Here is a 16,826-nt window from a genome sequence, read left to right as displayed (position 1 = left end):
AGCAGTTTTGCAACAAGGGGCAGGTAGTCGGAACATCAAAAGATGACTGTTAATTAAAGAAAACCAGATATCTGGAGTTAAGGAATTTAGCGCTTTTCTAAGTATGGGAAGATGCAAGAGTCTGGGCTCACTGAAATCATTCCTTTGAAATGCCCCTCAGCTATCTGGGGCCAGTATCCTGTGCTTTTACATCCTGAGTTTCCTTGGGGCTCACCATAGAGAGTGGCTGCAGCCTGATGGCTGCTAGATGGCAGGTATTCTTCCCTTCCTGAGTTCCCTCAGGGCCACCAGATCTGGCAGTGGCTGTAATCATTGATGACTGTGACATCCTTTGTCTACCGGTAAGGCAGGAGATATTCCATTTTTCATCTCCATGATCTGCATCTTTGACCTTATTAGTAAAGCTTGATGCTGGTAAGATATCTGATTCATGTGAATCTGATCCTGGGTGTTAGCACCAGCTGTACCTGTACTGTTTACTTTTTAGAAAAATAGACTGGGAGCCACTGTGAAAAAATATTAGTGGATGTCTGGATGTCTGTTATAGGATTTTTTGTGATTTTCTTTCTTTAAATTTCTCAAAATCAAAATAAGACAAGAGGATGGGGGTAAGGAAACGTATGCTTGAGCAAAGGTAGGAACATGGGGTACAGGGGGACAAAAAGGTGTTAAATTAATTAAACAAGGAAGCCATTAGACTGATGTGGCTCTAGTGCCCTTGGCAGTCTCTGTAAATGCCTCAAATTTCGGAAATCAAAGGTAAGAACCAAACCCAAACAGCCAACTAGGCTTTAACGTTATAGCCAATGAATAATTTCCTTGCTTTGCCTTTACTCTATAAAAGTCTCTCCTTAGTTCCTGGAGCACCCCTAACTGAAAGGTGTAGGCCTATTTGGAATTATTTTATTGTACTTTTTAAAAATGTGCATTAAAATCTAAAACTCCAAGCCGTAATTGTCTGTAGAAATGGCAGGTGACAAACTAAATATTTTTAAACCTCTCTGATTTGCCTCTGATGAGCACCTACCTCTCAGATGTTCTTTTGATATTCCACTATACGCAAGCCATCTGTGGGTGAATCATCGGGTGGCTAAGAAAGAAGTAAGAAGGCAGTCTGCAGCCCACCGAAAAAAATACTTTAGCATTGTTCTTAAATATTTATGTACTTTTAATTTCTCCAGGGCCGGAGAGGTTTACGAACCCAAAGCGCACAACAGCTGGGATCGCAACATCGAGAGTAAAAGCGTCCTGAGAAGTCGGTGACCAGCCACGGGGTCCCCAGGTCAAGCCCGGTCACGATTTACGATTCAGCAGTTCCAAAAAGTGAACCCTCCGCGGACCCGGGGAGGCGGGGCCAGGAAACGCACCAATGCGCAGACTCCGCGGCGACACGCAGGCGCACCAGGGAGAGGCTACGAGGGCGGGGCCGCGAGGGACGGAGGGAGAGTGGGACGGAGGGGGGCCCCAGGCCCGAGTGGCCGACGTTGGGGCCGTTCCGTTTCTTACGCCTTCGGAAGGATATGCGGGTGCCCATGGCTTTGCAGGGCGTCTCCGTAGTGGAACTGGCCGGCCTGGCCCCGGGCCCGTTCTGCGGTATGGTCCTGGCGGACTTCGGGGCGCAGGTGGTGCGTGTGGACCGGCCGGGCACCCGCGGCGACCTGAGCCGGATGGCCAGGGGCAAGCGCTCGCTCGCCGTGGATCTGAAGCAGCCGCGGGGAGCGGCGGTGTTGCGGTTGCTGTGCGCCCGGGCGGATGTGGTGCTGGAGTCCTTCCGCCCTGGTGAGCCCCAGATCCCGACGCTACGCGAGACCGGACGAGGGACGCTCCCCGAAGAAGGGAGGCCGCCGGGCATTTGGGGTTGGCCCGGCACACCTTTTCCCTGTTGCCACCCGAACCCTTTCCGTCCCTGTCTGTCTAGACCTTTCTGTTGCATTTGATATTGTTGCTGAACGTTCGCCCACTGAGACGGTCTTCCATACTTGGATTCCGAGATACTGTTGTTGCCTTTGCTCTTATACCTCTCTCTGACTCCTTCCCAGTTTCTCTTTTTTTGAGTCACCCTATTATAGTTGCCATTCTTAATTACTTGAGGATCGTGAACCCTATGAGAAACGATCGAAAGCCATAGCCCCGGAAAGCTGCATATAGGTACATAGTCATTTTGTTACCGTTTGGAGCTTGGTGTACCTCATAAAGCGATCCCCGGACCCAGGACAACTCCCTGCCTTAAATGCTGGTGTTCCCAAGTTCCAGCTTCTGCTCAATTTCCTTTACACTCTGCTTCTTGGAGCCACCTTATCTATTCCTATTATTTTTACTTTTTACAGGCAGATGTTGGCCAAATCTATAACTGTACCCCCTTTTAGAGCCACAGACTTCCGGAATACCCAGCTCCTGTCCATTTCTACTTGGCCTTCCCCCGGGCACTGCAGCTTCCACGTATTCCAAACTGAGCTCGTCATCTTCCCTACTAAAATGGCATCTCCTCTTTGTGTTTTATTTCAGTGAATGGAACCAATGTCCACCCAGTTGCCTGAATCAGAAACTTGTACTTCAACCAGGACTCCAAATCTTCCTTTCCCCCTGCCAGCTTTCAGTTATCACCAATCCCATCATTCTTCCTCCTTCCTATGACTCAGGATTCTTTCTCTTCATACCTGCTGCAGCTTCCTTGGCAGCGTTTTTTAAAGCTGATGTTTGGCTGTAGCACCACTCCGATCTATTCTTAGACAACTGCCACCGTCATCTTGCTCAAGTACAAATACAGAGCTTTGCCTGGTATATAGCAGGAAGGCAGTAAATGTTTGGTGAATGAATTGAGTGTCTGTGGGCACCAGGCATATTTAAATGTGTCAATTGATTTACCCTCAGATTTGAGGATTATAACAATAATAATTGAGTAATTAGGATTATGTCATAATTTAATAATACCGTATTTGAAGTTGAAGGAGGTTCAGCATGGTTAAATAACTTGTCCACAATCTTGGAATTAGGAGGAGGGTAGAGCTGTGAATACAGACATAGCTGCCAGGGGAGGGGATTGTCGCTGATGTTTAGGTAGAGGAATAAAGTTCTTTTTATTTTATTTTATTTTTTATTGAAGTATACTTGATTTACAATGTGTTAATTGCTGCCGTACAGCAAAGTGACTCAGTTATACATATTTATACATTCTTTTTCATATTCTTTTCCATTAAGGTTTATCACAGGATATTGAATATAGTTGCCTGTACAATGTGTTAATTGCTGCCGTACAGCAAAGTGACTCAGTTATACATATTTATACATTCTTTTTCATATTCTTTTCCATTAAGGTTTAATCACAGGATATTGAATATAGTTGCCTGTGCTATACATAGGACCTTGTTGCTTATCCATTCTGTATATACCAGTTTTCATCTGCTAATCCGAAACTCCCAATCCATCCCTCTCCCAACCCCCTACCCCTTGGCAACCACCACTCTAGGAATAGAGTTCTTTTGTAACTTATCATAGCTTTATGGAGGCAGAGGCACGTTATAAGCCTGTGGAAAGAGATGAGGCATGGATCCTGCCAGAGGAGCTTCTGAGCTGATAGGGAAGAAGGAATATATACATACATAAATAAGTATAGCAGGCACTGATGCGGGTATAGACATAGAAAAGGTCCTGAAAGGAATAGCAGCTTCCAAAAGTGAATTTTTGGTCAAAGACCCAGAGTAACTTCCAAAAGAACAGACCATTTCTAATAAATTACTAAGGAGAGAATTTGGGGAACTATAAAGGGCCTGAATAAAGGGATGAAATGTCCACTCTGAGGACAAGATGCTTGGGTATGCCTGAAGGGATGCAGGGCAGTGCTGGAGGGAAATAGCTTTCTGGGCGTCGGGGGGAAGCCACACGTTCCAGAAATGGGGGCTTCACTCTCTGGGTCCTTAATTACTGGCAATACCCTATAAACCTGCAACAAATGTTACTAGTTTTCCTTGCAAGAGTGCTGTTTTATGTTTGCCACAAAGAAGGGATTATACCCATCCTCAATTCATGCTCTCTTAAAAAAAAAATTGTAACTTTTCTCAAGGTGTGATGGAAAAACTCCAGCTCAGCCCAGAGATTCTGCAGAGGGAGAATCCAAAGCTTATCTATGCCAGGTTGAGTGGATTTGGCCAATCAGGAAGATTCTCTAGGGTAGCAGGACATGACATCAACTACTTGGCTTTGTCAGGTATGTTGAAAACAATCATTTCTCTACACTTTTAATTTTGTTCCCAGTCAAGATCTACAGTTACACTTATTAAAAAGAATTTTTTTAAAGTGAAGATTTAAATATTTGCTGGAGTCAATAAAGGGCACGTGGTTTTTTAAAAAGGGTTGGTTTGTCTTGGAACAGTCATCCTCGTCCTCCCCCTGCCTTAACACATGGAAGGCGTAATGTGTTCACTAATAACATTTACTGACTACATTTGTGAAGTTAATTCTCCAGCAAGCCCCTGCCGGGAATTAACAGACTTGTTGGTAGTAGAAATGGTTGCCCTATATTTTGCAAAGATATAGTTTGATTTTGATACCCCTCCTCCCTCACTTTATTGAGAATCATTGACTGAGTCATGATTTTAGAAATTCTATGAATACTAGAAAAAGCCCATGGTTTTCAGGTCATAATATCACCTTACTCGAGTTTTGGCCTGTAAGAACATATCTTAGGGCTTCCCTGGTGGCTCCGTGGTTAAGAATCTGCCTGCCAATGTTGGGGACACGGGTTCGATCTCTGGTCTGGGAAGATCCCACATGCCGCAGAGCAACTAAGCCTGTGTACCACAGCTACTGAGCCTGCGCTCTAGAGCCCACGCGCCACAACTGCTGAGCCCACGCACCACAACTACTGAAGCCCGCATGCCAAGAGCCCATGCACCACAATGAAGAGTAGCCCCTGCTCACTGCAACTAGAGAAAGCCCACATGCAGCAACGAAGATCCAACTCGGCCAAAAATAAATAAAAAAAAAAAAAAGGACATATCATAGAATGGCCTAGTTCTAGATTTCTAAGAACTGTGTTGCTGGGTCAAGGAAGTCTCAGATTTTCTGTGTGTACACATTTAAAGGTTGAGGAAAAAAGTGAGTATAGAGTTGGCTTTTCTCATCTACTTAAACATTTAATTCCTTTTCTATTTCTTGTGTTTATTTTCTTGCATCTCTTTCTAATAAGAATGGAAGTGCATTATACTGTTGTTAAGCCATAAAGTGCTAAGTGGATAGCAACCATTTCCCCCCCCAAAAACCCAGTGAATAAAAACTTAGCAACAGAATTCTGAAAATGTTAGTTGGAATAAAGTTTTAGAGAAAACAAAAAAAATCAAACAAGGAACCTTGTTAGAGGGAAAGCTGCCTTTTTTTTTTTTTTTTTCCGGTACGTGGGCCTCTCACTGTTGTGGCCTCTCCTGTTGCGGAGCACAGGCTCCGGACGTGCAGGCTCAGCGGCCATGGCTCACGGGCCCAGCCACTCCGCGGCATGTGGGATCTTCCCGGACCGGGGCACGAACCCGTGTCCCCTGCATCGGCAGGCAGACTCTCAACCACTGCGCCACCAGGGAAGCCCGGAAAGCCTTCTTATAAATATGCTGAACAGGTTTAGGTTTAGAAAAGCATTAGGTATTAGTTTTCACTTACAACAGTAACTAGAGAGATTGGTTTTCCCCCTAAGATGTTCATGTATTTATTTAAAAGAGGTATTAAATTTACAGTTAGTGTTCCCCGATTTTTTTAATGGTATAGGTGTTTTATCAAGAATTGGCAGAAGTGGTGAGGCTCCATACGCCCCACTGAATCTCCTGGCTGATTTTGGTGGTGGTGGCCTCATGTGCGCACTGGGCATCCTGATGGCGCTATTTGAACGCACACGCTCTGGCAAAGGTCAGGTCGTTGATGCAAACATGGTAAGTGTTGATTGGGGGAAATGATAAGCCTACTAGTTGTTCCTGAGGTCGATATATGGCTGCCTCAAATCCTCTTCTGAACAAGATGAGATACATGAGATTTGAAATTTGAATCCAAGTTACCAAGGATGGCCTTTTCTTTAAAATAGCTTCATATCTTGAACATGTGTCAGAATGTCATATTTTGATCATCTGTTTGTGGAGTCAATCTTCTAAACGTTTCATGACTCACCTGATTTCTATGTTGTGTTTCAACAATTTTCCCTGTGCTGTCTCTTGTGCTTAGGATATGGTTTTCAAGAAATCTTCATTCAAAACTGGGCTCAGGAAGTCTCCCTTAGCAGGTAGAGAAGATTCTTAATGATGCTCGAGTAAAATGGACCAGTTTAGACCTTCCTGCTGCATTGTGTAGGGGAGACCCAAGTGTCATGATGCTTCGGTGTTTTTACCCTCATACACATGCCTCTTGTTATCCTAGGCACTTTTCCTGTGTGATTTCTCCTGATCCCCCAAACAGCAATTTCACTTGGAATACATTGCTATTTTAATGAAGAGGAAACTAAAGCACAGAAATTTGCCCAGGTTCTCACAGCTAGTTGATGAGAGCCCAGTCCAGTGTCACTATACCTTTGCGTTTGGACAGATCTTTGGCGGTAGGGTGGAGAATGGATTGGATGGAGAGAGAAAAGGTGAGAACTAAAATGGTTAATGGTAGAATGGGTCTGGATTTAAGGATTTACATTTGAGATGTAAAATTGCTGGGATTTGATGAGATATTGGCAATGAAGGGAGAGGGAGGAATCAAGAATGGCTCCCCCATCTCTCGCTTGGAAGACCCGGTGGATCGTGGCCCTGGCACCCTGGGGAGGATTGCTGAAGGAAGAGGGTGATTGGGGGAAATAGATACCTTATTCTTTAAATTTTTTTTTTTTTTTTTAAATTTTCTTGGCTGTGCCGCACAGCATGTGGGATCTTAGTTCTCCGATCAGGGATCGAACCCTTGCCCCTTGCGTTGGAAGCATGGAGTCTTAACCACCGGGCCACCAGGGAAGTCCCCAGATACCTTATTGTTTTGGGCCAGTAGTTTCCAAATGACTTTAGCAGCAGAATCCTTGATCCAGGCCTGCCTGTGATGACCTGGAGTTGTCTCTTCATCAGACTGTTGCCTTAGAAACTAGAGTTAAGGTAACTGTGGAATGTGCAGTCCGTTTTACTGTGTTTACTCCTGATCTGGGAGTGCTCATCTGACCTGGGGGGCTGTGTGTTGGCATGCAGGCCATTGGCCTACGTGATGAGAACAATATAAAAGGTTGGGAAATTGAGGCTGCAATTTCCCTGTGTCAAAGGCTCTGGTCTGTGTCAGCACACGCTACGTGTGCGTGAGGGGAGAAGAGAAGTATGTGCTGGGCAGCCTCACGATGAGATGAGGATTATAACTGCTGTGTCTCTTGTCCGCTATCCTCCTATGACACCAAGTAAAGGTGGAATTAAATTAGAGCCTGTTTGTATCCTGAGTGAGCCAGACCAGCCCCGTAACACTGTTAGGACATCTTTTTTCAATAGACTCATCACTACATCCAGTGTGTAAAAGAGATTATATATGTATACGTATATATATGTGTGTGTCTATATGTGTGTTTGTATGTCTAAATGTGGGGACACTCTCTAAGATCTCTGTAACCCCATTTCAAAAAAAAGCACCACCACAGGCCACTTATACAAACTCCACTACTTGGTGACAACAAATGTCAGATCCATGAATTGAAGTGTGCGTGAGCTTCCTCAAGTTAAATGGGAAAACTAGGATGTATCTAAAGATATATTTTGTGTTTGTTCTATTACAGCCAGAATCTGTGAGAAGTCCCATGCTCACAGTTGGAATGGGGCCCCCCCGTTGGTAACCTCAGAGACAAGGATGCTTTGATGGCCTTCTCCCTGTGGTGCCAGAATCATTAGGATCAGAAAGCCGTAAGGATAGGGAAGTAGTCTTCTTTAGATAGCCCAGTGCATCCAGCCTTGTGATAATCATACCTGAGTTTGTGAATCCATTCCCGTTACTTTAGGACTAGTGGGAAGTTGGCATTCCCAAACTAGTTTGTCTGTACTCTGAAAACCCATATACCTGCCACCCATACTGTTATGTTTATTTTGTAACTTTCTAGTGATTATTAAAGTTAAGATATATTAAATACTCAAATTTGTTTTCTTGGGCTTGGAGTCAAACTAGAACCAACTAAATTTAACTGTCATGTGATTTACCTTTAAAATGTGATATGCTTCATATATCTGTGTGTATGTGTTTGTAGGTATTGAGATCACATGATAGATTTTTTAAAAAAACCTTTTTGCTTTGTTTTCAACTTTTTTATCCTGACAGTTGTTAACATATATAAAAGTAAAGAGAATGTATAATGAACTTCCATGTACCCTCACTTAGCTTCAAAAATTATCAACATTCTGCCAATCTTATTTGAAAGGAAGAACAAAAGTAGTTCCTTTAAGTCTTTTCTGAACAGTATTCCCTGATCTGAATAGTGCAGAAACTCACTCTATCATAAGCCTGCTCTAACTCACTTTCTTGAAATATCAAAGAAGTTGTATAATTAGATATAATCTTCCTATATTCCAAGATAAACATTTTTATACAAATATTTTTTTAAAAACTCAAGTAGAAATCGTGCTTTTTATAGTTGAACTGTCTGGATTCATACTGTATTCTGTTTCTTCAAAGGTGGAAGGAACAGCATATCTCGGTTCTTTTCTGTGGAAAACCCAACAAACAGGACTGTGGGGACAGCCTCGTGGACAGAACATGTTAGATGGTGGAGCGCCTTTCTACGCAACCTACAGGACGGCGGACGGTGGGTTCATGGCTGTTGGAGCATTGGAGCCCCAGTTCTATGAGCTGCTGCTCAGGGGTGAGCACCTCTTTTCTGTGGATGTTTTTTGGACTATTTTGGAGTCTTTTGAAGTTCATGATGTCTTTTATTATATATCCACTTTATAATTTACCTAATTATAGCCATCATTATATTGTGGGGCACTTCCCACATCTTTTAAATTGACAAGTAAATTTACAAGTCTGTAAAATAGCTCAGATTAAAAAAATAATAATCCTTTTTGTGGTAGTTCAGTGTTTTTATCACATTTCATACTCCGTAGTATTGGATATTTATCTTGCCCATGTGTGCCCACATCCTTTTCTTCCCTAGAAATGATCTACTGGTTCTACCAGTTTTTGTTCCCTGATAGATGTCCCTCATGGTACTTCAGTGACGGGGTCACCAGAGCACAGAGAGACTTTGGTGAATGAGAGTTTGTTGCAATATGTTACCATCACTTGATGCTTCTGTAGTTTACCTTTCTTGCAGATTCTTGTCTTACTGACATGTTGCCACAAGTTAGCAGGAAAATTTGGGATCCCCTCTTCCCTAATTGATAATTGGACTGAAGTTACTTTGTTCCTGTGAAATGTGAATTCAAAGTTTACAGATAATTTAGTATCTAAGAAGTTTCAGAATGTATTCTGAAGCAGTGTGACAGGCTGGTTGCAGCACATTTATCTTTCAGCTTTAAGTTTGGAGTTTTATCGCCATGTTTGGTAGCTTTTCAGATGCGCGGTGCTACTCAGAGTTATTTGTGTATCGCTGAAATGACTGTTTTTGCTAGCCTCAGAAAGCATTCTCTGATCAACTATATTAACTTCACCAACTTAACTCTAAGTTAGAGAAACCATAGAACAAAATGGTTTATCTAGATCATAGAGGATGCCTTTCCGTCCAGAAATTAAGACTAAGACCAGAGGTCAATTCAAAATTCTGGACAGAACAATGCTATACGAGGGGCTGAGTGGTGGGAACAACACTCCCACCCTGGGGTGCAGGGCCCTAGGAAGCAGCAGGTACATAACACAGTGGAGTCTGTGCCTTACAAAAACCTTGTGTTTTTGTCTATAGGGAATTTAAATATAATAATAAAATTAACTAATCTTCAGTGAAATTTTATTATCACGACGCACAGGCAATTCTAAATGACAGTTGCAACTGACTTTTTTTTTTTTTTTGACAAATGTCTCAGGAATAGGGCAGTGTAAGCTCTGAGTCAGATCAACTAAAGACAAGCCCTGAGGGTGGGGATTTTCAGGGAGCTGTCAGACAGGCCAAACATTGGCGCTTCTCTGGGGATAGGATTTTGTGGGAGCTTCAAACTCATTTTGCCTCCTCTTCCTTGGCTGTTAACCTACTGGTTTTCACGACTACCATTGTTGAGAGCCTGTTGGTTTTCAAGGCCATCACAGAGCTGGGGAGAGAGGGATGAAATTAGCCTAAGTTATAACACCACAAAGCTCACTGGTCTTACTGAGTTCAGTCATTTTTTTTCTTAAATATGCTCCTTCGATTGTTGCAAGCTTTTAGTTAACGTCTAGAGTAACGGAAATGTTGATTCTGATAGTTTGTGCCAGTGTTCTTGTCGCTTTCATGCAGGAGCCAAGTTTTGAAGGTCCTTGCTCTGTCATTTCAGAATTTAACTCCTCTCTGTGGTGTATTTTGTTGTTTTCTTAAAAACATACATGTGTAGAATGATCATGTCTAACATCCACACTCCACCTCATTTTATAGCAGGCAGACTGCTCCAGTCCTTGACTTGTGATAATCTTCTCCCAGGTTTCCTCTTTCTGAGTCTAAACTCTGTAACCCCTCCAGTTGTTTTGCAGTCGCGGCCTTTTGTGGTACCTTTCATGTCCTCTCTCCCTTTAAAGTTCACTAAGGATCCTTAGCTGGCAGGTGGCTTGTGCTTTCGGGGGACTTAGCAAGTTCGTTCAGCTTTTGTTTAATCTACATCGTCCATGCCGAAATGCCTCAGCATCTTCTTTCTTCTACAGTATTGATTTGCAAAAATAGTACTTTTACTTGTCCCATACACATTACTTCTCTCGCAGGCCTAACTGGACAAACCCCCATATCTGTAATGATTTTTTGAGGTAGTATTAATTTATTTATTTCACCTTATATACTGAGATCTTTGAGAACATACCTTCATTTAGCTCTCAGTATCTGAACATAAATACACAAGGTTTTTGTAAGGCTCCGACTCCTCTGTGCTATGCCCCTGCTGCTTTCCAGGGCAAAGAAATCTGAAAGTACTGAGAATTTCATGACCTCTTGAGACTCTTGTAGTAAATCAGATAAGCAATAGAGAATTTTTTTTTTTTTTATTTTTGGTACGCGGGCCTCTCACTGTTGTGGCCTCTCCCGTTGCGGAGCACAGGCTCACGGGCCCAGCCGCTCCACGGCATGTGGGATCTTCCCGGACCGGGGCACGAACCCGTGTCCCCTGCATCGGCAGGCGGACTCAACCACTGCGCCACCAGGGAAGCCCCTGTATTCTTAATAGTGACTAAAATGGTAAATTTTATATTTTGTGTATTTTACCACAATTTAAAAAAAAATGAAAAAAATTCAAAATAATGTATTTTTTTAACGAAAAAAATGTAAACAATACAGAATTTGTAAAGTAAGAGGTAAAAATTCTCCCTTGTCCTTCTGCTTTGGGAAAGTTTGGGATGTGGCCTTGAAGAACTTTCCCTGTGCACATACAAACACAATTAAACTTCTTTTACAATTTATATATAATATATTTAATTATATAAATGTATAATTAATAGCTATTTTCATTCAAAAATATAGCAAAGACATCTTTTTTGTCAGTACCAAAGATCTTCAGCCTCACCCTCTTTATACAGCAGCCATATCATATTCCGTGGTATACCTCTACTAAAATTTATTTAACCACTTCCTTTCAAGTTAATTTTCGTTTTTTCCAGGTTTACATTATAACACATAATGTTTATTGTTTATTAATAAGCATCAATCTTTGTGCATATGTCACTGCATACTTGCAGCATACAGCTTTGACTGCTTCATATGTGCCTAATATTGTGTTACAGAGCAGAAAGTTTATGACGTGTACTTAAAACAATAAATATTTTGTATAATTGTGTGTGTGTGTGTGTGTGTGTGTGTGTGTACATGTACGTATAAGGTAGTTTTTTGGAAATCAAAACATATTTTCTCAAGTTTTAAATGGTGTCTGAATCCCCAGGTCAGTCTCTGAACGTCTGTTTGACTTATAATAGCAGAAATTGAATATTGATTGTACTATAAAAACTAGCCACAATCTATAATTGTGTTCTATGGGGAAATGGACTCAGAGTTACGCATAGGCTGTCAGCAGCACAGGAAGCAGCCCACCCTAAAGCACTGGTAGTTCGTCCTGGGGCCTTGATGAGGAGTCCTGAGCTGGCTGGGAAATTGTGGGCTGAGAAAGGGTGATAGGACGATGGAAGAGCTGGCGTGTCAGAGTTAGGGGTAGAGCCTGGGGTCTTTTGATTTCTAGTATTTTCCAGTATACAAAGTATGATCGGTGTAATCTCAAGTATAGTGTTTGCTGGAGACCTATTGACTCCAGTTTTACTTAGTTTATGGTTCTGATCACATTCTGATTTTTTGTTTTTAAAAAACTGTTTAAAAAAGCATGCAAATATGTTTCCAGCAGTAGCTGTGGTCTACTTAAATGCTTTTGGCCAACTGCTCGTTTTATGTGTTTTTGAATCCCAGAGTTTGGGGCTATCAGGAAAGAGAAAGCAAAGTGAAAGACACCCTTAGAAACATTTCCTTATAGGTTTTAGTGATAAACCTGAAACTATGGCTCCATATCTTTCCTGGTTTTGAATGGGACATGTGGCTACAGAGAAAAATGTACTTGTATATCCCACAGGTGTTTTTTCACAGCTGTTCAGAACTATGTGAATTCTCCTCATATCCCTCAAAACACTAAGAAGAGCCTGCAGTATTCATGTCTTCTTACCTCCATAGGCACTTTTGCATCTTCAGAGCAGCTTACAATTGGTCATTGTTTTTCAACATGGTAGATGAGGAAAGGATGATAAAAGTGAGAATTACTTGATTAACTTGGCCAAACTTATGCAAAATATTATGCGTAATTTAAACTTAGAAACCCTCTTCTACAAGAGGGAATAAAAATGACAGTTACACCGAACCCCAACAAAGTGTCCCCTTGGGTATAATTTAATCAGCACTGGAGTTTGGTTGTATCTACAGGGGTAGGTGCTTGTAGTCAATAAAGGCAGCACAGGTCAGGTCATGGGGCAGAGAAGCCACCTTCCTGTGATATCCCCTGGCGGATGCTTTCATCCTCTCTGTCCCTTGTGTTGATGGGCCCTTCAAGGTTCTTCATACTTGAGAGAGCAAAAAAGTCTCTGTGCCCCCTGTTGATTGGCTGGCTGAAAATTTTCTGTCCTGTTTGCTATGGGAACAATTTGCACGTGTCTTTGGTTACTTTACAAGTCCTTTGTTCCTAGGTCACAGCAGGGTTGTAAGAGAGTAATGAGTCAAATATCACTGCCCTCCTAGAGCTCTTTTATTTGACGAAAATAAAGAGAAATGAACATTCTTTATAAAATTGCAATCTTGAATTTAATCATTTATCTTTATACTTCTTCCTTGAAAACAGGGGTACAGGCATACCTCACAGACTTTGCGGGTTGGGTTCCAGACCACTGCAATAAAGGGACTATCTGAATAAAGCAAATCACATGAATGTTTTGGTTTCCCAGTACACATAAAAGCTATGTTTACATGATACTGTAGTCTATTAAGTATGCAGTAGCATTGTCTAAAAAAACAACCTACATACCTTAATTAAAAAATACTTTACTGCCAAAAAATGCTAACCATCATCTGAGCTTCGCATGAGTTGTAATCTGTTTGCTGGTGGAGGATTTGAAATATTGCAAGAATTACCAAAATGTGACACAGAGACACGAAGTGAGCAAATGCTGTTGGGAAAAATGGCACCCATAGACTTGCTCCACCCAGGGTTGGCACAAACCTTCCATTTGTAAAAATGCAGTGTCTGTGAAGTGCAATGAAGTGAAGGACAATAAAACGAGGTCTGCCTGTAGTCTTGTATAAAGTGTTTAGATTTTAGCTTTTGTAGGGTTTGGGAGCACTATATGAAATATGGGTGTTTTTTTTTTTAATGTAAACTTACTTATTTAATTAATTTATTTATGTCTGCGTTGAGTCTTTGTTGCTGCGCGTTGGGTCTTTGTTGCTGCGGGTGGGCTTTTCTCTGGTTGCAGCGAGCAGGGGCTACTCTTTGTTGCCGTGTGCGGGCTTCTCATTGCGGTGGCTTCTCTTGTTGCGGAGCACGGGCTCTAGGTGCGCGGGCTTCAGTAGTTGCGGCATGCAGGATCTTCCTGGACCAGGGATCGATCCTGTGTCCTCTGCATTGGCAGGCGGATTCTTAACCACTGCACCACCAGGGAAGCACGTGGAGTTATTTTAATTCAATATGACAGATAGTAACATCATGAGGAAATTTCTTTTTAAAAACCTACTCAGAAGGAAGAAGTCAGTTTCTGGAAACTAGACCATTAAAAATAGACTATTTTGGTTGGAATGTAAATAATAAAATCTTGGCAAAGACTTGGAAAGTCTGTTTTGAATCCTGTTACCCCTACTACCTTCTCCAGCCTTTGGCTCCAACTTCAAGTTGAGTTTGAATTCCTTCTTTTGACTCATTTGAGAAACCCTATAGAACATCCTGTTTTGGGTGACTATAGTGAGTTCAAAACTCATTTTCACTGATTATATTTACTCTACCCAAAGCATACTAATTTAAGAAATTGTGTTTTTCTCTCAGGACTTGGGCTAAAGTCTGATGAACTTCCCAGTCAGATGAGCATAACTGATTGGCCAGAAATGAAGAAGAAATTTGCAGATATATTTGCAAAGAAGACAAAGGCAGAGTGGTGTCAGATCTTTGACGGCACAGATGCCTGCGTGACTCCTGTTTTGACTTTTGAAGAGGTTACCCACTGTGGTCACCACAAAGATCGGGGCTCATTTATTATTGATAGTGAGCAGAGTGTGAGTCCCCGCCCTGCACCCCAGCTGTCCAACACCCCAGCTGTCCCTTCGTCTGAAAGGGATCCTTTTGTAGGAGAACACACTGAAGAGATACTCAAAGAGTTTGGCTTCAGCCAGGAAGAGATCAGTCAGCTTAAGTCAGATAAAATTGTTGAAAGTAATAAACCAAGAGCTAATCTCTAACTTCTAAGCCCCACAACTCAAATAAATTTGAATATTGCATTTACAGTATAGAATAATGCAAAAAATTGTATGCATAGAAACATGAAAAAACAATATCACAGTGGTCCAACTATTCTGATCAGGAAACAAGGCTGATTATAAAGTGATGATTGAATTCTGAAAACGGTTAACATCATGGCTTTTGATTTAGGAATATTTTCAGTTTGCCTATACTAAATTGTGGCAGTTTTTCTGCCTTCCAATTTACTTGATTGGTTATATTTGTTGATTTAAAATATTCATATATTTATAATATACTTTAAGTGAATTAATATAATGCTTTTTATTAAATAAAGCTTTTTTCCCCTCAAAGTTTACTCATGCTTTTAAGTTTGTGAAAAACTTTCAAGAAAGTTCTGTAAATAGCACTAAAATCGCCTTTTGTTACTCCTTGAAATATTTTAGTCTCTACTGTTAACCAGAATGAATGTCCTTAGATAGAAAAGTCTGATCCTTTTAATTTGGTAAGGAAATCATTCAGCCAGTGTCTTGGAACTGGAATTTTAGAAAATGTCCTGAGGTTTCCTTCAGATAGTTGCCAACTCTCCATCGAGACCCGCTCCTGTGTGTAGCTGCCTGTTGGTATCATCCAAATGTGTCTCTTGATCAGTAAACTCCACCATCATGCATTTGAAAGTGTTAACTAGACTTTTCCCCCTCTTACCAGTCTCCAGCTTCCACTCCTGTGCTGTCTCCCTCTGCCCCCAGTAGGCCCCCACGGCTTACGCCTCACCTCATTTGGCCACTGTTCACATGTCCCTTACGGAGAGTCCTTTCCTGACCCCTGTCCAGGATGGCAGCTGCCTTGTCACTCGCTCTCCCCTCACCCTATTTCATTTCCCTTCACACTGTGTATCACTGCTGACATGCTGATTGACCCCAGCCCTCATTCCTTAACCAGTGCAGGCTGGAGCGGAAGCTTTATGAAGGACTTTGTAGGTTTCATTCCTAGGTTCCATTGCTAAGTCCCCAGTTCCTAGAGTAGTGCCTGGCCCATGACTGGAAACTTTGTGAATATTTATTAAAGGAATGAAACTCAACAGTGAAGTGCTGTCAGTTCCACCTTCAGAGCTCCCATATCCATCCTTCTGCCCATCTCCCATTGCTGCTTTCATCCAGACCCCTGTTACCTCTTCCCTGGACTACTGTTCAACTTCCCTACCCAGCTTTTCACCTTTATTTTTTCCCCCATCATGTAGCAAGTTCTGGATCTCACTTCCACACACAGCAACATCCAGAAGAAGAGAGAGTCTCAGGAGCCCTCAGCAAACCTTGTCTTGTGTCTCCTTGGATCTAGATAAGTCACAAGCCAGTCCTGCACCAGTCTTTGGCAGAGAGGATAGGCTTGTCCTTAGATGAAGCCAACCTGCTCCTGGAGCTCCCCTGGACTCAACTTCCTGGAAGCACGTGGGTATTTGAGGGAGGGGTGGGTTCCTGAAGCTAGTCCAGGTTCCATCAGGATGGAGGAGTGGAGAACAGATGTTACATCTGTGACATACAGTATCTCAGTTGCTCTTCAGTGATCACAAGGGGAAGGTACGGCAGGTTTCTCCATTTTATAGATGTGGACACAAGCCTCAGATGGTCCTAAACCATCTTAGTTCACATCTCCCTTAGTGTCTTAGTAATTTTTCCATGGTGCCCCTAGGTCAGAAGAAATACCTAACTATTCCACTTATAAATAATCAGGTCCCAACAACTGAAGTATTTATGTCCTGACAACTTATTAGCTGTTTGA

At 42.1% G+C, this 16,826-nt stretch overlaps 1 protein-coding gene across 1 annotated transcript; it reads left to right on the top strand.

Moving 5' to 3' along the window:
- Positions 1 to 1,176: 1,176 nt before the first annotated feature.
- Positions 1,177 to 15,717, top strand: AMACR (alpha-methylacyl-CoA racemase). The gene is made up of 5 exons (XM_024754617.1): positions 1,177 to 1,779; positions 4,061 to 4,204; positions 5,752 to 5,912; positions 8,644 to 8,830; positions 14,640 to 15,717. Exons 1-5 carry the CDS (start codon positions 1,521 to 1,523, stop codon positions 15,047 to 15,049), a joined length of 1,161 nt encoding a protein of 386 aa, XP_024610385.1. The 5' UTR covers positions 1,177 to 1,520; the 3' UTR covers positions 15,050 to 15,717.
- Positions 15,718 to 16,826: the final 1,109 nt, after the last annotated feature.

The sequence above is a fragment of the Neophocaena asiaeorientalis genome, unplaced genomic scaffold, assembly GCF_003031525.2.
Source record: "Neophocaena asiaeorientalis asiaeorientalis breed wild unplaced genomic scaffold, Neophocaena_asiaeorientalis_V1.1 scaffold229, whole genome shotgun sequence".
Classification (NCBI taxonomy): Eukaryota; Metazoa; Chordata; class Mammalia; order Artiodactyla; family Phocoenidae; genus Neophocaena; species Neophocaena asiaeorientalis.
This window is presented reverse-complemented; position numbering and strand designations above follow the sequence as displayed.